General features: G+C 35.5%; 1 protein-coding gene across 1 annotated transcript in view; it reads left to right on the top strand.

Annotated features, from left to right (window-relative positions):
• Set1 (SET domain containing 1) overlaps positions 1–21,464 on the top strand; it is a 104,111-nt gene that overhangs the window by 46,979 nt on the left and 35,668 nt on the right. The window contains exons 5-7 of the mRNA XM_089095482.1: positions 6,289–6,466; positions 9,108–9,599; positions 12,121–12,352. Coding sequence (XP_088951608.1) covers positions 6,289–6,466; positions 9,108–9,599; positions 12,121–12,352 — 902 coding nt within the window. The remainder of the gene's footprint in view (positions 1–6,288; positions 6,467–9,107; positions 9,600–12,120; positions 12,353–21,464) is intronic.

Here is a 21,464-nt window from a genome sequence, read left to right on the forward strand (position 1 = left end):
TGTAAAAATTCTAACTTGTGTTTTACCCAATGATATTGCCTAATAATTTTAGAGAACTGAAAATCTGAGTTCAGTGGTTCAGTTGTACGATGGTTCAGTTACATGAGGGTTCAGTTGAACGGTGGTTCAGTTGCACGATGGTTCAGTTACACGGTGGTTCAGTTGCATGGTGGTTCAATTGCACGGTGGTTCAGCTACACGATGGTTCAGTTGAACGGTGGTTCAGTTTCATGGTGGTTCAGTTGTACGGTAGCTCAGTTGCACGGCGGTTCAGTTACATGGGGGTTCAGTTATACCAAGGAATATGAGAAAGTGATGAGAAGGACTTCAAGTTCGCCCTTATGAAAAAAAAACAACAACAAAAAACCCAATCTAGTTCCCAACACCACTGAGAAAGTGGGGGTGGGGTACCATTCCTATCAAAGAGTATATAAAACTCGAGGGAACTTGACTTTGTCCCTGAGAAAAAGAAAAAACAACGAGACTTTGATTGTAAAACACTCGACTTAAGTCCCGTCCATCCTTGAAGGTTGTCTTAGGGCCTCTTTCTTCGCAATAGTGTGGATCTGCCTTCTGTTAGCCTCGTGGTGTACTTCTAGACGAAAAAAGCGTCCATGTTTCACATGAGTATATTGCGATTGGGATAATCAAAGTACCAAAAAGACTGAAAATGCGTGTTTATAGCCGTAGAGACTAATCCTTCCCCTATGCCTATAAGTAACGAACATAAGTTAAAACATACGATCATTGAAAACATGGGGGTTTTGTGGAAAACAAAAAAAGGGGCTATAGACTTACACGCTGAACCTCCATTTAACTCTAGCCTCCTTTAACCCAACCCTCATGTAAATCAAACCCTGAGCCTAAGTCAAGACCTAAAAATAAGTTTGAACTGAGGCTGATTAAAAACTCAAAATCTGTTTCTTGCTTCATTTGCGGTTTCTAACTTGTATTGCTCATCAGTGTATCTCCTAAACCCTCTAAATTGAATGAAACTTTCAGGATTGGGCCTTTCGCCAAAAGCATGGCCCGATAAAGTGTTTATTTTGGTTTTATTGCAAACTTTTGAACTTTTCATTATTTCGAAGTCCCCCTCCCACAACTTATCCTGAAAGGTCTAAATTATTAATGGAAGCCGTTCTTGAGATATTGCTGTGTAACCCTTTTGAAATTGTGCATAATCATAGTCAATTTGATTCAGTTCACTATCCGCCGAAATATTCCTTGACAGCTTCAAGGAATATTTCTAAGGGTAGCTACTAGTATTAGTAGCTACCCTTAGCTTGCGTAGTAGCAGTAGTAGAATTAGTAGCAGTATGCACATAGCACCTTTTATTTTCTTCAACATGTTTTTCAACACACCAAACTGTCCCTAGGATATTGCTGATGGGCCCTTTTGACAACCTGTATACAGATAGCGTGATGTGATTCAACTCCCCTTCCACCCTAAATATTCCCTGAAAATTCCACCTTTACACAGTTCATTACCGTTAGGTACAGCTGTATGGTAATCCCAGTAATAGTATTAGCAGTAGTATTAATAGTAATAGCACTAGTGTTAGAAGCAGCAGTAGCATTAACATATTGCCTTTTGGTCAGCTGAAGATTCCTCAACTTAATACAATTAGCTGTTGCAATGCCATTGTCGATATATCCTTTTGACAACCTATATGTTCATGTAGTTCCTTAATTTTCATCTTAATACTTTTAGCTAACAAATGGTTGCAATAGAAGTAGCAGTTGTACTAGTTGTAGTAGTAGTTGTTGTAGTAGCAGTAGTAGTAAATGTAATTAAAATAGTAATAGCATTAGCAGTAGCGTGCACAGGACCGGATTTAAAGCTTTGACGCACAAGAACCAAGCGTTTTTGCTGCTCGTTTTTGCAGGATTTTCGGGGTTATTCCCAAAAATTCGGGGCTAATGGAAGCAATTAACAGAACACGACTGATGAGCGAAAAGTGAAGAAAGAGAGGGATAATACCAAACTCTCAGCTACCATTCTTGGGAGACATCTGACAGTTTCTAAGTGACCATGAAAGTCCTGTGTTGTTTTAAATTCACTTTTCTGTGAATAGGCAGCGTGACGGCAGAGTGCACCTGGCGACGATAAATCACATCAGTCCAGTTTTTGTCAGGAAAAAATTATTCAGTGATAATTTATTGTTCCCCCTGGCATTATGCGCCCCTAGGTCCAGGCCTTGGGACCTAGTTACCTAGTGGTAAATCCAGGCCTTAGCGCGCACATATTTCCTTTTGGTGAATTGACTTTTCCTTTAAGCACTCTCTGAAAGTTCCAACTTAATACACAAATCCCTGTTTGAGATACGCCATTTTGAAAATCTGCATGAACATAGTGTCTTTTGATTTAGTTCAAGTTCCCCCTCAAATAGCCCATTCTGTCAAATTTTCAACTTGATATGCGCAGCCATAATAGTGCTAGTTTAATAGTAGTAGAGGTCGTAGTAGGAGCAGTAGTAGTAATAATAGTGTTGAATTAGTAGTAGTAGCAACAGTAGTAGCTGCAGTAGTAGCAGGTAGATGCCTCAGACTTTTCATCTTGATACGCTAAGCCGTTCCAAAAAAAAATTGCTGATACACCTGTATCAGCAATCTGTCTGTTATTGCAAGTTACCAATTGGTAAAATTTAAGGTTTTTATAGAAGGGAGGGTCTAAAAACTTTGAAGGAGGCTCATTCGATTGGAAATCGAAAGTTGAATTTTGAAGAATCAAAGGTAATCAGAGGACAATCAGCCTTTCCCTCTTAACCGACATTTCCCTCTTCCACCCCCCCCCCCCAAATACATCTGATCAAATAAAAATAAACATTTTGTTCAAAATTTTCTAAAGGTCAAATAACCCTGCCTTTGGGGTTAGCAACCCCACCAGCAGCATCTGGGGCAAGGGCTGTAAGTTAAGCTAGTTTCTCATTGCTAACACAACGTTTTAGTAGAAAATTTTTTGCAGAACTTTGGGGGGGAGGCTCATTCGATTGGAAATCAAAATTTCCAGTGCACTTGTTCAAAGTTAAAAGTGATCGGAGGGTTTCCACCCCATCCTATTTTTTCCCCAAATACATCCGATCTAAATTTTGAGACGGTCATTTTATTTAAAACAATTCAAAGGTTAAAAAACTGCCATAGTTAAATAACTATGGTTCACAACCCTTAGCCTCTGGTGCAAGGGCTGTAAGCTATACAATTTAATCAAGAGAAGATGGCATGTTTGATCCTAAACGGAATACCTGAAAATACCTGAAAAGGAATACCAGGGACATTTACAATAGCTGATGGGATCAGCCGTCACATTGTTCGGAAAATATTTAGGAGCATCTTCAACTAAATCAAGAGGTACTATGTGCATCCACTTTTAAAAGACGTTGTATCTGCAATGTGTCGAGAACAGCTAAGGGTATAAACCTGAGGGTATGAAGTTAAAACTTTCAGGACAAGTTGATGGAATGTTGAAAAAAAAAGAGGCTGGAGTGCAACCAGTCCCCCTCCCATATCCTTTTTAGCTGCAATATGCTCAAAGACATTTGATCAAAATTTGTCATCTAGATTCACAAAGGTCCAATAATTTTAACATATATGGTTATTACTTAACGTCCAGAAAGGTCTGACTCATATGAAAAAAAAGAGTTATAAATCAGCTTTAATGGTCAATTTCAACAAGGTTGAACATGTAAAAATTCTAACTTGTGTTTTACCCAATGATATTGCCTAATAATTTTAGAGAACTGAAAATCTGAGTTCAGTGGTTCAGTTGTACGATGGTTCAGTTACACGAGGGTTCAGTTGCACGGTGGTTCAGTTGCACGATGGTTCAGTTACACGGTGTATCATTTGATATGTTGAATGATATTTTCAACACACATGTTTATTACTTAACGTCCAGAAAGGTCTGATTCATCTGAAAAAAAAGAGTAATACATCAGCTTTAATGGTTAATTTCAACAAGGTTGAACATGTAAAAATTCTAACTTGTGTTTTACCCAATGATATTGCCTAATCATTTTAGAGAACTGAAAATCTGAGTTCAGTGGTTCAGTTGTACGATGGTTCAGTTACATGAGGGTTCAGTTGAACGGTGGTTCAGTTGCACGATGGTTCAGTTACACGGTGGTTCAGTTGCATGGTGGTTCAATTGCACGGTGGTTCAGCTACACGATGGTTCAGTTGAACGGTTGTTCAGTTTCATGGTGGTTCAGTTGTACGGTAGCTCAGTTGCACGGGGGTTCAGTTACACGGGGATTTAGTTACATGGGGGTTCAGTTATACCAAAGAATATGAGAAAGTGATGTGAAGGACTTCAAGTTTGCCCTTATGAAAAAAAACAACAAAAAACCCAATCTAGTTCCCAACACCACTGAGAAAGTGGGGGTGGGGTGCCATTCCTATCAAAGAGTATATAAAACTCAAGGGAACTTGACTTTGTCCCTGAGAAAAAGAAAAAACAACGAGACTTTGATTGTAAAACACTCGACTTAAGTCCCGTCCATCCTTGAAGGTTGTCTTAGGGCCTCTTTCTTTGCAATAGTGTGGATGTGCCTTCTGTTAGCCTCGTGGTGTACTACTAGACGAAAAAAGCGTCCATGTTTCACATGAGTATATTGCGATTGGGATAATCAAAGTACCGAAAAGACTGAAAATGCGTGTGTATAGCCGTAGACACTAATCCTTCCCCTATGCCTATAAGTGGATGAACAGAGTTGATCTGCAGCGGTTGAAGCCATATAGGCATAAGGGCTGATTGTAAAACAAGAGAAGCCAAAACTTGGAACTAACAAGTTTTCAACCCTTAATTCGCCCTATAAATTTATTTAACGCGTCTTTTGTTCATCCACCTCGTTCCATATTGGTCGGTTAGATTGGTTTTATTTGTATAGTTAGCATAATTTCAAGACACTGGTCATTCCCAGGTTTCAACTTTTTGCTTGTTTCAATGATTTCCTGGTGACATACTGAAGTCGTGTCAGAACAATGCTAACTCGTTATACATTCTTTTTGGTTCACTCTAATTGGTAGTTCCCATTGCCGCATTAAATTCCAAGTGTTGCAAGGATGTCTATTATTCTTAAGTATTTATTGGGCTGATTGTTCGTCGTGAATTTATTTTAATTTACATCAGATATTTTTTTTATATATCAGAGACGGCTTGGTATAGATCCTTGTCAAAATGTCTGCTTTTTCCACTGACAAAGAATTGACCAGTTGTTTTTTTTCCATCACTTTTTTTTCTATTATGTTTAGCTAGTGTATTCTTGGAACTTATTTCAATAATTGATATTTGTAATGAAATAAATTTAACGATTAAACCAATTACACTCCATTAAAGCAATTAAAGTAACATTAATAAGACATTCAAAGCCTTAGATGTCATTTCCAAAAGACTGAAATGGCTTGAACAAATTTATTTGACTCAAACATATTTTCTACAAATATCGCTAACTCTCTGTCTGAGCAGAAATGGTATTTCATATTCTGTTTTTGTGATAGTACTTCTGTTCAAAGCTAGAACGTATTCCCGCAAAAAAAAAGGAAAACGGACACTTTTGAGCTTAATGCCGAAACTTGTTTTTGCAAAGTTGTGTTTTATGTTTAGTGGCCAGATTGCTACGATGCATGTTAATTGATATTCAACCGAAGAAAACCAGCTTTCGAAAGATGTTTGCATATACTGGGTCGAACCCCCTCTAGAGTGATCAAAATACCCACCTCCCCCTGCTCAAAAATTGCGAACTGTTGGACAAATAACATTAAATGCATCTATGGCCATTCCTCCTTCCTTTGGGATTATTCCTCTCTCCTCCTTTGACATTAATGCGTTTGCGACTAAAAATATGTCTGGAAATCTGACATATACTCAGAGATTCAACGATGGACTTGGTCTTTTATTGTGATTAAAATAACCAAAAACTGCTTATTTTAGGTAATTATTCCCATTTAGGGGGTGGGGGATCTATTGTACAAATCGCAGAGGGAGGATTTCCTATTTGTGTGTTAATATCGCAATGATGCGTAATAATAACCAAAAGTAAGTGATTTGATTCCACTTTATACTGAACATCCAACTGAAAGAATCGCTCTTTATCTTTGTGATAATATTATTAAAAAACTACAGGTAGTAAGTGCAGTAATTAATGGTTTTTGAAGCCTATAAACAAGTGTGTTTTCAAGTCCATATTTATTTTTTTCGGGAGGAGTCTTTTAGGACATATCCTCCCCCCCCCCCTGCGTTTGCTCATGGTTATTGCTTTCCATTTAAATTGATGATATTTTCTTTTTAAGATAAGACGATTTGGACCTTTTGAAGATTTAATTGTCTATTACCATCCTCAAACAAATAAACATATGGGATTAGCGCGAATTGTATTCGACCATCCAAAGTATGCGAGAGCGTGCTTAGAAGCTTTAAACAATAAGTCTGTAATGGGAAAACGACTCTCAGTGTTTTTAGATCCTTTCGGTAAGTTGGTCTATTTTTTATTTTGTGGTCTACCCAATAGCATAGACTTAACAAAAAGTGCTGTCTCTTCATTTTTTGATTTGTAATTATTTAATTTGATTTGTTGTCTTCATTATATCGAAGGTATTGAGATGGAAGAAATCTCATTCTATCATTAATTCAGAAGAAGTGACATAGCGGACAGTGGGGGTAACAAACCGTCTTTTGTTGACCCCAAATGGTGTCTGATTCAATTTCTAAGATAACCACTTGCTCACTGTGATCAGAAAGCATATGAAAATGTACCTGTTTGAGTAGCATAATGTGTGCAACTCTCAGGGGCATAACCAAGGTGGCCTCGGGGCTTAGGCCGACCCGAAATCCAAAATTTTCTCGAATTTCTATGCAGTTGCTATTGAAAGTACAAAAAAAGATTGTGTATTATTAATCCCACCCCGAACAGTTTTTCTTATTACTGTGACCCTCTTCCAAAAACAAATTCTTCAGTACGTGCCTGGCTGGGACAAGAGTGCCAAATTATGCAAATAACTCATTTCAAAACCGAAGCTTCAGTTGAAAGGCTGGTATGTTAAATTTCGCCGAAATCAGGAATATACATTATTAAACTTTTTAAACTTGCTTAATTAGGACCTCCATTAACAAAGACCTCTATGTCCCACCCTTGTATATTCAAATCTGCTAGACTTAATTCAGGGTCATTTTATTTATTTTAAAATTGATCAAATGATTAGCTTTTCTCAATATGATTTAATAAGTGATTAAACTATTGTAAATATACCTCTAAATGAAAGTACTGAAAAGACTGTTTATAATATCCACAATCATACTCAAAGTGAAAAGTATCTTTTTATTTTATCGAAATTCTTAAAACGAAAAAGGGAAGCGTGGGGCGGTCGTGACATTTTCCGTAGCTATTTGAAGATTTTTTTTTATCGTGACCGATCGCATTTTTATTTTTAATCTTACAAATAAAGCGAAATGACAATAAAAATAAGGTGGAATAAACATCGTTTGATGCTACGGGGTTTTGGGGTTATTAATTAATATAATTAATATAGTTTAATATGATTAATTTATAATTTATAATATTTATAATAATTATATAATAATTTATAATAAGTTATAATAATTCTAATAGTTTAATATAAATTAATATATAATTAATATAATATATTATTATATATAATAATATAATTAATATAATATATTATTATATATAATAATATAATTAATATAATACAATACGGGGTTATTAATTAAAAAAAAAATTCCATAAACTAAGTTTTTCAAAGATAAGTAAAGAGCTCCTTTAAACCAAAATGAGCAGAAATAAAAGCCAAATAATCTTTAAAGCGTAAAACTACCACAAATCACCATCAATAAATAAATGGAACCCAAAACGAACAAAAATTACAATAAATAGTCGAGTCAAATTCAAAACGAGCAGAAATTAACATGAATAAAGCTGACAACCCCCATGCCATCTCAAGACCAGAACATAATTTGCACTTTACTGAAAAAACAAACAAAAAACAAATCAACGCGGATTATCAGTTTAATTTTCAATGTACTGATGCTTATTCCTTAAAGTGTTAACAATTTTTTATTTATTAAAGTAAAAAACTGAAAACATGTAAGATGTATTTTGTTGTGTTTTTGGTTTTGTGTTTTTTTAGTATATTTGGAGAAAGCTTCGTTTAGAAACTTTGGTTTGAAGGAAAGTTTGTTTTTAGGTGTTAAATTTCACTGTTTTCTTTTAGTGTATTTGGAGAAAGGCATGTTGAGAAACTTTGGTTTGAAGGAAAGTTTGTTTTTAGGTCTTTAATTTTATTGTTTTTTTAGTGTATTTGGAGAAAGGCATGTCTAGAAACTTTGGTTTGAAGGAAAATTTGTTTTTACTGTATTTGGAGAAAGGCATGTTTAGAAGCTTTGGTTTTAGGTCTTAAATTTTATTGCGTTTTTAGTGTGTTAGGAGAAAGTTTGGTTTTAGGTCTTAAATTTTATTGTTTTTGTTTTAGTATATTTGGAGAAATGCATGTTTAGAAACTTCGGTTTGAAGGAAAGTTTGTTTTTAGGTCTTAAATTTTTGTGTTTTTTTAGTGTCTTTGGAGAAAGGCATGTTTTGTAACTTTGGTTTGAAGAAAAGTTTGTGTTTACGTCTTAAATTTTCGGATAATTTATTGTTTCTAAGATGTCGAAGGACAGATCAACTTCCATTCATTTTCACTGATTCTTTTGATTTCTTCTAATTTGATTAGGAATATATGGTAAAACTTGGCATAATAATAATAATATTAATTATTATAGGAAGTTAGAAACCTTTCTAACTTCCTGCCTTGTTTTCGAAATTCCTGTAATATACGCGCTTTTTATTTTGCACAAGACGATATCTAGGCTACTAAACTTCGAACAGAATAATATATACCCGAATTAAATAGTGTAGTTTTCTTTATAACCATATATTACATTAGGTTAAGCTTACAAGTAGGAAAAGAAGCAAATCACAATATCTCTTGACTTTTTGTTCTTCTTCTTTCTTTACTCACTAAAAAACTTTTTTCTTCATCTTCTTGGAAACGAAAAAAAAAAAATTCAGAATGGATCTTGTCCAAAAATTTAGTTGATTTCTGTTTCTCCTCAGGTGTTGAATGTAAAAAGAGGTGGGATGAAGTTGTTCAGCCGAAAGAGAAGCCAAAACCTCCCGAGCCCCCTCCTCATGAAGGAAGTGATACAAGCAGTTCAAGTGAAGAGGCATCACCACCCAAAGCACCACCTCCCGAAAAACCAAAAACACCTGAGGCTCCTCCTCCGCCACCCGATGTTCCACCACCTCCAACAATTCCAAATGAATGGTATCCTCCACAACCTCCTGTCCCACCTCCTCCTCCAGTAATGCATGTGTCTCAACATCATCCAGCGTATCAGCCAGCGTTCCAGCCACAACCGTGGTACCCACAGCATGTTCCATCATGGCCAAATGAACAAATTAAAGAGGAGAAAAGGGAAGAAGTGATAAAAGGTGATAAAAAAGTGACAGAGAAAAAGAAAGAGCGAAAAGTGACTGAAAAATCCCCCTCTCCTGAACCTGTAGTTTCTATGGACTTGGATACTAGAATCAAAATGATGCTTCAAGGTACTTACTTCATTCGTTATTCTTGTGCTCACTTTTTTAAATCTACTTTTTTTCATTTCATGTATTTATTTCTTCAAATCCACTTCGGTCATTACTCTTGTGCTCACTTCTTAAAATCTATTTCATTCATTATTCTTGTATTTATTTCTTTAAATCCACTTCGTTCATTATTCTTGTGCTCACTTCTTAAAATCTACTTTATTCATTATTCTTGTATTTATTTCTTTAAATCTACATCATTCATTATTCTTGTGCTCACTTCTTAAAATCTAATTCATTCATTATTCTTGTGCTCACTTCTTAAGATCTACTTCGTTCATTAATTTTGTATTTTTTTCTTTAAATCTAATTCATTCATTATTTTTGTATTCATTTCTTAAAATCGACTCTGGGGAATAAAAACTGGACGTTGGTAAAAAAAAAAACAAAAACAAAAAAACAGTGTTGCAGGTAATTGGTGGAAAAATATCTTGTACAGACTTGAATCTAGACTATCCAGCCTTGTGCAGTATAACTTAGTTGACATATTAAAAGAAAGAACATTCACAAGGGATTATGGCTGTCGGGGTAAGTGACAAGATTAAAGGAGCATAGCTGCATGCTAGGAGGAACACGGTCAGTTTCTTTTTTAGTAATGCTGGATAGGGTGACCTCCTACCCTTGGAGAATTTACAACGAATAAACTGCTGAACGGTTTGCCTACCACGTTTTGCTTAGAAGTACAGATTTTCAAAATAATGAGGGAAATAAAAGAATCGAAAATACCAGGGGACCCTGACATAATAGAACTGGGTATAGGCCAAAATAACCAAACTTTATGGCAACCTAACTTCAATTAGAAAATGAACTAACGGATTGTCTAGTAAGTATTTTCTGGAGAAATTACCCCCCCCCCCCTCTTATTTGCATCTACAATTTTCGCAAACATAGAATAACCAAGCTACCTCGTCCTCCTCAGAACCTTCGATTGACTACAGCTTGAAACTCATTTTAGGGTACAGTATGGTCTCTAGAGAAGTGTCTGCTTTAGAGTTTGTCTTGATTTTCCATATCCATTGGTTAGATTTACACAATCCAACTCTTAAGAGGGAGGATATAAACATATTTTTTTTTTGGGGGGGGGGAGCGGTTGAGATCCATGTAATAGCACAATGTTAGGTCATTATTTTTCTAAAGGGGAGAGAAGGTATTTTAAATCAATTTTGTGAAGGGTCTCCCCAATCTGCTTTGAGCAGGGTTGTCGGTATCTATCTAAGTTTATTGAAAAGGCTTTTTGCCACCATGTCCAAAACCAATTCTAAGAGTAGTTCTCAAAGCTGTAGAAACGAGGATACGATCTCTCTTCAGTGATAAATGAAATTATTTTCCGCTCAGTCATTTTGAAAAGGTTGCAGTATTCTTAGGCCTATTGTAAGAGGGGGCAGGTGGGATAATAAGGAGACATGTTTTCTGCATTTGCAAGTGTCTCGTGCAAGACATGTGGGTTTCCCAGGGATTTTTAGATTTTGCATGTGTTTTGAATTCAATAATTTGAGCTGAAAAATCAGTTAAAGAAAGGTCAATTGGAACCATGAGAATCGGGGTTTTTGAGAATAAGAAAAGACTGGAGTCGCGTAAATTTTTCCTGGTATTTAATTAATCTATTCGTAAAAGAAAACGTTATGCGTTATTTTTTTTTATTTTTTAAAATAAAGCTAGTAATTGAACCTTTCGATACTGGATAGCCAAATTTTTTTGAAGCGATTTAGATGCAGCTACCTTAGTTAGCTGTCATATTTTGAAAAAGAAAATGATAAGGAATTGATTGACGTCACTTAATTTGTTGTTTTTTCTTAGTTTTACTCTTGGAAGTTGAGTTTGGAAAGTTCAGGAGTAAAAAGTGGTAGAACAAGCCAAATTATAAAGATCGCCCTATATATTTTTAGATAGAAGGCATTTTTAAACTCTCCCATTGAAATTTTCTTATCCCAGATCACACGATTTCGATTCCAATCCCAGATCACACGAATTCCATTCCATCCTCTCCTTTTGAAGTTTTGTTATTAATTATGTCACACAAAAGTAATTGCAATTTGGCTATTTGTCGTTCTGGGGCTTTACTAACTTTGAAACGTGTTCTGATATGTCAATGAAGCATCCAGGAGCTAGAGTCCAAATTAGGACCATGGTCGGCAGTTCCTACTACCCATTTCAAAGCCCCCTTCCCTCACCAATGTTGGGATCACTCATGGGAATTTAGTGAGTAAAAACGTCCTATCCTATGTAACAGGAGTAAAAAATATTTTTTACAAAACAAAGTCTAATTGGCTAAAACTTATCGATTTCAAGCCGTCAACAACAAGCTGAAACATGTCCATTTCGTGCCTGAAAGCGGGAATAAACTTAACACGTGCTTATATCGAATTCCCTGTCCATAGAGTCGAGAAGTTGTTGCCTGGACAGGAGAAATGTCCAGTTTTTATCCCTGCTTTTACGTCTACGACTGCATTTATTTCAGTAACACGTCTTATCTTAATTTTAGGAAAGCTCCCTGGTATTCCCGGTATCCCTGCGCTTGAGCGAGAGTCAGACTCAGAGAAGGAGGAAAAGAAACCTGAATCCAAAGTCTTGTCTGATGGAGACAAAAGTGGCTCTGATTACTCTGCACCTCCTAGTCCGTTTTTAAACAATGAGCATTTTATGAGACAATATAAGGAACGAAAAAAAGAAAGACAGAAAGAGAGAAGGGAAAAGAAATTGAGGGAGAAAAGAGGGTAAGTATATACTTGGTACCATACCTACAGAAAAGAGACGGTTTTAGGGGAGCGGCAGAACGGGCACTTGACCCGGGCTCAGAAATTTTAGGGGCGCAAGATTTCAAATAAATTATCTAACGTTTGTTACATTTTGTAATTTTTTGGATTTTATTTTTATTAAAATAAAGTAGAGGGCACAGATAATAAATGAAAATATTAAAAAAATTTTTAATTAATTAGTAAAATGAAAATAATGTCAAATAATAGTAATTAAATAATTAATAATAATTAAATCATTTAAATAATAAACTAAAAAATGATTAAAACATAAATGATAAACAGAATGAAAATTGGTTATTTTCCAGATCACTGGCTGACTAATTTCTCTTAGTTGCCCGTTCCTTACAATGATCACCTGTGATACAGCTTTTGCCACTAATTCACGTCACCGAATTCAAATTTTAATTGCAAAACATGGAAAAAGTTTGTCTTTTTTTAATGAAAATACATTTTTGTTTTCTTATCATTTGGTTTGAAATTCGATTTTAGATATTTAGGAGTTGCTAATATCAGTGACAAAATACAGGGACGTTTTCAAATACATCTGCTAGTGGTGCTGTTCTCGTCATAAGTATTTGAGAGTAAAGTGTGGAGTGTTACTTTTATTTGTTGTTTTTTTTAACGTTATTTGAACGTATTATTGAATATAATAATAATAATAATTTATCTTTGATCTACTAACATTATAATAAAGTGGCGTAATGAAAAAAATAAAAAGATAACATACAAAAGAAACATCTACAAAATATAAATAAAAAAAAACTTCAATGCAAATAGACCCCGGCGCCGCGCCGATAAGGGAAGACCGGTGGTGGCGGGACAAAAAACAGCACGTCGCGCCGTGCCGCCGGTAAGATGTCGGCGGCGCGCCGCCGGTGCCATCAATGTTGACCGCAAACATTAATGTTTTCATCAGTCTTTCTCAAATCACAGCTTCAATTTACAACAGATTTGAGCCTATTCATGAGTTCAAAAATTCACAAGTCGCTGGCTGAAAACTGGTGCTCTTCGTTATTCATCAAGAGAAGTAGAAATCTGGTAGAAACGAAATAGCCGTGGCGTTTCAGAACCCTTGCATAATACGAGTAGTAGAAGTATCTATTAGCTATGTATTCTTAACATAAATAATTGTCAAAATTAGTAGTTTTTTTCTTCGAGCATAACTGTATACAAAACTTTAAATACCATGTTGCAAAATTTGTCAGTTATCTGGTTAAAAATTTTGATAATAAGTTTGAACTTAGAAGCTTAATTTTTTCATAATGCCCTTTGTATGTATCTGTTTTGTCACATTTAAAACAGTTGAAATGGGCGACTTTTATATTGATTGTTTTTTTTTTTGCTCTTTTGGATTCCTAAGAAGCATTCTTTTATTAAAAACTGGTTTATAATTACAATTTTAAAAAAATGCATTTTAAAGATTTTTTTTGTGGCTTCTTTATAGAATATATGTCATGTAGACTAAGGCTGAACTGCTACTTTTTCAGCGGTTTTGGCTGCTATTCAGGATGTTATTCAATTTTCCTCTTGGGGATTCATTCAAAATTTCACAGTGATAATACATAATATATATCACATTATAAAGTGTGTGTAAAATAAGTACATCTATAAACCAGAAAAAATACAGGATGAGCACTTCACTTGTCAACACTTCAATAGTAGTGACACCAAAAACACTTAATAGTTTATTGGCTATGAAGAAAAATGAAGTGCCAGCTATTTTCTTAGATAAAAAATGAAAAGCTCATCCGTTTTAAGTGTAATTAAATGAAATAATGTGCAGACTGAAGTAGCTCCAGGAAGATGTTGAAATGTTCATCCTTGTTCGTCACTTTTAATCCACGCAAAATGTTAGGACACTTAGTACCAGTTATTGAGTTTAAGCTTTGATTTCCAAATGCTCACAAGAATTACCAAATTCAAGAAAGTCTCAACAATAAATCCCCTGTGGTCAAAATACTTAGACTCCTCTTTGATCCCCACCCAGGCTTAAAGCTTCTGATATGGTCATTTCCATGGAAATCTCCAAAGAGTTTCTTTTTAAAATAGCTTTTAAGCGTAGTTAGGGGTATTTAGCCTTTTTTGCTTTTCTTCGAAGCTTTGAAACAAGTGTTATAATATTCCAAATGTTACATTTGTGCATATTTTTTGTAATCATTTGTGGAATAATCGAATTTTCTAAACCACTGTAGATACGTAAGAGCGTTGCAACATCTAGTACCCTGAGGTCATAAAACTGTCAAAGACTCCTCCTTGAACCTCCCAAATTGAAAGCTTTTATTATGACCTGGCCTTTTAATGTAACCTGGGCACTGGACCAAGGGCGCCATTGTTACTCGAGCGCAACGTTAGGTGGGAATGTCGATATCGCTTTCGTCACACCAATTCGTTTTAGTGTGAATCTGTCTGGTACAAATGAATGAATGTTTTCAAAGTAAACCCGTTTCATCAATAGGAAAAAAAAACCGGATTGGACGCATATGTCCCTTTCCCTTTGGACAATAAAACCATGCAAGTGCCGTATCCAGTATAAGTCACAAAAGTCTTGTCAATTTTTGTCGACTTTTAAGCTTTTTGGCATCCCTGCTTCCAATAAAAAAATCAAGCCACTATCAATGAAGTGTTACCACCCCCTAGGCCCCCCTTCTGGATACCCGCTTGAGATGCCACCGTCTCAGCTTTATATTAAACAAATAAATAACTTATTTGCATCCATGCTTTAAAAAAAAAATCTAGTTATAATAATTTAAATATTATAGCTCAATACCCCCCCCCCCCCCTCTGGATACCACCTTGATAGGATGCCGTCTCTGCTTTAAATTAAAAAAAAAATGAACTTTTTGCGATCCCTGCTTTCAATAAATAACATTTCGAGCTATTACCATTTAAATATAATACCTCCCTACCCCCCCCCCTACCCCCTCCTCTGGATACCACCTTGATAGGATACCATCTCAGCTTTCATTAGAAAAATAATTTACTGAATAAATAACTAGGTCACTATATGGTTCAAACAAACACGCAAAATAACGTTGAACAGCTTAGTGTTCCTTGAAAAAAAATTGAGGGCATGAGTAAAGGGGTACAAAGACAACAATAAAAATGTCGAAATTTCAGATATACCTCAAACTATTGGAAAGATGAGTGATAGATTCGCCATGGCATTCCATAAGATCCAAAGAATCGAATTAAAAGCGAGCACATACAAAAGCCAAATAAGGCCAGTAGCCTATGAGAATTCGCAAAATACCCAAGTCAATGAACAAGTCCTAATGGGGGGTCCTGGGTATATCAATATATTTCAATGATTTCCTGGGGAATTTGATATCATTTTCTCCTTTATCCACTTTAAATGAAAAAAATAATTATCTTTTTGGCATCCCTGCTTTCAATAAAAAAAATTTAGGTATTATCATTTAGAAATGATAGCCCCCTATCCCCTCCCCTATAGGCAATAATTTACTTATGAATTTATTTATGATTCATATTTTTGGGTTAACTCCCGGTTCAATCATTAATGCCCTAACCTTGTAAATAGCTTAGTATCTAGCTAAATTTTGTCACACTCGACGGCTGTTTTTTTTTTTTGGGGGGGGGGGGGTAAAAATGTTCCAGAAAGAAGATTGTATTTTCTATCCGGTGTTCAATAATTGAGTATTAAACATTAAGAAAATCTTATCTAAAAGCAGCAAAAAAAAATCTGCAAACTTACAATTCAGCTGTAGAAACAATCTGTCGGCTGTCAATTTCAAAATCCAACAAAAGCCTGAAGCTGTATTGTAGTGAATGCGTTCTATAATTCTATTCAACTTGACAATAAAATTCTTGACTACGAAAGATATAAGAACTAGCAATTGAGAAACTTTATTCGAAATTACTTAAACTCATTTCATAGAGACAGTACTTTTTTTGTCAAGACATGAAGAACTGTTTACATTGCAATATAAGCAATTGACTATTTCCCCTGTTTGGTTTTTATACCTAGAACCATAAGAGCCAAAAATGACAGAAACAGAGAGTAGTGAACAATTAGGGTATGCAAAGTAATATTTGGCGGGGAGAGTCACTGGTGATAAATCGCTAGGGGTAGCACCGTGATTGTGTGATTTTTGGGGATTCGGGGAACCAAATTCTTTTTCGGGGTGACGCATAGATTTTCGGGGAAATACCCGAAAATTCGGGGATAGTGCTCTGCTTGATTTCTAATCAGGAAAATTTGAAATACTAAACCACACGAGAAGGAAAAGCTCCGACTTTACGGTTGACGCAATAAAGAATTGCCGTAAGAATAATTTAAAGTCGACCGAACGCCGCCACCTCTGCCGGCGGCGGCGTGCCGGCGGCGCTCCGGCGTCGTTACGACACTGTGGCGGCGTTCGACCGGGCCTCTCGTCGGCGGCGTTCGGTCGATCTGCCGGCGCGGCGCTGGGGTCTAAATGCAAACCAAATAATCGCACAAGACGATGAAAAGGACCCAACTGCAGGCAGGTGTCTTCTTTTAGCCTGTCATCCAACTTATTATAAGAAGCCAATATATTAGTGGCACTAAACATTCGAATAATCTTTCGGTTCCTATACCACCGAGGCAGATATAAAACAAACTTACAGTAACGTAAATACAATGCTTTAATGTCCTGCATAATCACTGGTATTAAAAATGGGTGTAAGCCCAACAGAAAAAGAATTGAATGGTCGAAATATGTTGACTAAAGTCTAGCCAAGGCCTTACGAGGATGTCGGCCACGATTTGGGAAAATTTTAGCCTAACTTGCTTTAAGTTTATTCTTAATGTCTAAAAATGACACAGAGGAGCAAATACTAATCCCAAGCCAACACAAAATAGGAAATAGCTTAACTGAAAAAGAACCACAACTTAGATCACTACTTTTGTGTTTGGGATTAAAAACTAAATATTCACACTTTCCGGCATAAGATCAATTTTTTCAAACAGCTTGTTAACAAAAGTGGGTTGACGAGGCTAGACTTTGAACCGACTTTGAACAAAAAAAAAAAAAAAAAAAAGAATACATTGTGCCAACATCGTTCTTTACTTAGGCCTTCCTTATAGTTCTTCCCATTTAAGTCCCCATATAAAATTCACGCCTTTAAGGTCTCCCCACATATCAAATTGAGAAGATATAGGAAAATGTACTAAATTCTACACCTTTAATTATTTCTAATTAATGTTTCCCAAACTCGTTACACCTCCTGGATAGGGCCTTGTATCCAAGCACCTTGAGACCAAAGGTTGAAAACCCAACTTCCAGAATCCTGCCGTTTTCACATCTATACAAGGGATAGTCACACCAAACCATACTTGATAAGTAATAGAAAATAGTGTCCAAGCTATGTATAGTGTCATAGCTAATTCAATATGCAATATAAGACAAATTAGTTAGTCCCGGGAAGCACCATGGGAAAATATTAGTTAACTCAGGATATAAACAAACATTAAAAAGATAAGGTGACCCCCCCCTTCTTTGTTAAGTCCAGAAGGGATGGGGATAATGCCTAACCGGAGTCAAACATGTGAATTAGCATACCAAAAATGAAGAACAAATATAACAGATGAATTCGCTCCAAGCTGGGAAAGAGAATACCACAATTGGCTATGACAAACCGGGTCAAAAGGCATCATATATATGATTTAAACCATGTTTGGAACATAATCAACTTTTGAAAGGATTTCAGGATGCAGGAAATATTCAAAAACTTTGCTCAATGAGCAAACCACCGTAATAGGTCTATATGACGCACAATTTGTAGTATCATTTATTATATTGAACAGTTTATGTTTAGTTGAATGTTTTTGCTCTTAGCTTTAGCATTGGAATCCCTAAGTTATTTGTTTGATGTAGTATTTGTGGTGTGTTTGATTACCAAACATTGGCAGCTGCCTAGTATGCCCGATAAATTCATTCTGTACCAGAGAAAAAAATTCATCAGAAAGCTGAGAGACATTATATTGCAAAAACCCTGGCTTCAGGTTTCTTGTTTCAGGTTTTCCATATGGTCCTGGGTTTGGCAAAAGTACTGACATTCACAAATGTGCGGAAAAAAGTGGATTTGCGCAAATTGGATCTACTAAAGTAAAAATAAATTTTGTCGGACTTTTTTTATATATAAAGCAACAAGATTTATTTGTGTTTTATTCTCCTTTCTTTGTACCTTTTTTTTATGGTTTTTAAAAACAAATTAATTTCTTTCTTAAGCTTGTGCATATCAAAGAATTGTAACCGTCGAGTCTTGTTATCAATAGTATAGTAATAATACAGTATACTTGACACAAAGAAACCCGCAGGGCCATGGCAACAAAAAACAACATACAAATACAATTAAATTATTTAATTTGACTTTTTTATAAAAACGATTAAAACAGTGAAAACCATTCAAAAACACTAATACAATGTCATCATTTAACATCCTCGGGGTGGGCTGTACCCACACGAATAAACCACGCCAGATTCTTAATACTAATTAAACACCCATTTCCCAGCATTTTTTCCATCCAAGGCTCATCCTTCTCATCCACTCCAAAAAAAATCCTTAAACCCTTTCCTTTCTCAAAAACCCTCAACCCTTCACGCTTCCCCTGATAATGCAATAAATTTTCCTCCCACTCTCCACACATCGGGCAACTGCATGGACCGCTCTTCATTCTAACCCTTCCCAAATATCTTCTTCTTTACCCAAGTGGCATTAAATTGCCTCTACGAGAAATTACCCACTTAATATCCTTAATATTTTTTTTCAATGTTTTTTTTCAATGTGGAAATGCCTCCCCATGCCTCTTTTACCCTAGAATACAAACCAGAGAGTCAAGAATATTTCGCCTGAAATTTTGCATACGCATTTATTTCTGGACAAGAATACATATTAATGGGCCCACGACTTCTTCAGCGTCTGTTTGGATCAAGGCTCTGATCTACAAAGAAAACACGTATAAAAATGCAATCAAACAGTTTATGTTAACGAGCTATAAGTATGGAGTGACCCGGCTCAATACTAATCAGAAAATGGAATTTTGATACCAATAGATATGTAAAAAGAATCGGCTTATTATGGTGATTTCAAATATATAAGTTTCAATAAGTTTAGTCTTACCCATTGACGGCTACGAGCCTGAGAAAATTTGCCTGTTTTCGAAAAAAGGGAAACAACCCCTAAAAGTCATAGAATCTTAATGAAAATCATACCGTCAGATTCAGTGTATCAGAAAACCCTACTGTAGAGGTGTCAAGCTTATATCTGCATAATTGTGGAATTTTGTATTTTTTGCCATTTTTTTTTTTTTTTTGGAGGGGTGTTCGTATTGACCCAGTGGTCCTAGAATTTCATGCGAGGCCTCATTCCAATGGAAATTAAAAGTTCTAGTACCCTTTTTAAATGACCAAAAAGATTAGAGGGTAACTAGGCCCCCTTCCACGACCCTTTTTCAAAATCGTCCGATCAAAATTTTGAGATAGCCATTTTGTTCATCATAATTTAAAGGCCCGATAACTATGTCTTTGGATGCAACATGACCACCCCACAGACCCAGGGGAAAGGTCTTTAAGCTATAAAATTTCCCCGTTCTTTACGCATAGTATTTGTTATTGCGAAAACTTTAATAAGTTTTAATGTTGCTCCTTACTTTCAGTTGAAAAAGCTTGTTCTTTGTTTTATTTAATACACGTTTGACACCGTTTCAATTTTTTATCATTTATATAATTTTTGGATTACGTTTTTGACTGATTTTGTCAACTTCAATAAATTAAAAAATTAAATTAATGAACTTACCAACTAGAGCTAATTAACTAATTTATGCACTTTTGATGTAGTATCAAAAATTTCTATGTGGATATTTTTTTATGTAATATCATTTTGGTATTGACTACCAGAAACAACGGACCCCGAAGCCAGTATGACATTTTTGGTGTTTTCTTCCGTTTAAGGCTAGAATCTTGATAAGTTTTCAGGTTTTTAGATTTATTGTTTAGAGTCTTAAAAGATTTTGAATAAGTGTAATATATGCATAAAAAATAGTAATTATGAGAGCGAAAATTTATAATAAAGTGTAACAAAGAGTATAATCAATTAAGCAAACTAAAAAAATATATATTCAGCTTTTATCCAAATATACTAAAAATTGAAAACAGTATTAATTTTGTTTTCTTGCTATCAGGGAAAATAGGATTTTTAGGGTATTTGTTAAAAAATGTCAACACATTCATTTTTGGTGTTAAAGAACTTCAATTTTTCCTGATAGCAGAAAATTCATTGAAGTCTTAAGATTGTTTGGAGATAATAGCTCACCAAAAATTTAGTATTATAAATAATAATTAACTTTGGATTCCATTAAGTAATTTTTTTATGTATTATCACTGTCTTTTTGACTACCAGAAACCGTGAACCTGAAACCAGTATGACATTTTTGATGTTTTCTTCCGTTTAAGGCTAGATTCTTGATAAGTTGTCAGGTTCGCAGTTTTTGCAGTTTAGAGTCTTGAAAGGTTTTGAATTGGTTTGATATTGGTTTTAGGCAGACAGGCCTTTTTAGCCTTTGGACACTTATTGCAATTGTAATTCCAGGCAACTTGTTGGTCAACTAATATTAAATTAATTTTTAGTTAGTGTAAATATCTGAGTTCATAAATTGGGTCACTTGCCTGCCTGACACTCTAAGTAGCTGGGGCCCTCACTATTAGGCTTTAAACGCTTGTTTGCCTGTCATTCCACACAAATTGACAGTCCTGTGCCAATTCTAAATTCTTCGTCAACCTGCCTAAGACCAGAGGCGGGCGTGCCTTGTTTGCCTCTAATTCCAGGCAATCTAAGGGTCCTATGTCAGTTTTAAATTCTTAGTCAACCTGCCTGAGACTCTAGGCAGGCGTGCCTTTCCAAAAACTAACACATAAGTATTTGTCCAATAAGAGAGTCATACTTACTCCCGCTGTTTACCCGTGCCATTTCATCAAACACTTGGAAAACTATAGGTTTTACCGCTCGCCTTCAAGTCAAGGGGACTTGTTGCTCATGTGTAAATCCTATTGACACGGTATTCCACCTTTAGACTACAAGCGGCCAAGCC

Source organism: Artemia sp. Qi Xiang Cuo, chromosome 10 (assembly GCF_049724085.1).
Source record: "Artemia sp. Qi Xiang Cuo chromosome 10, ASM4972408v1, whole genome shotgun sequence".
Lineage (NCBI taxonomy): Eukaryota > Metazoa > Arthropoda > Branchiopoda > Anostraca > Artemiidae > Artemia > Artemia sp. Qi Xiang Cuo.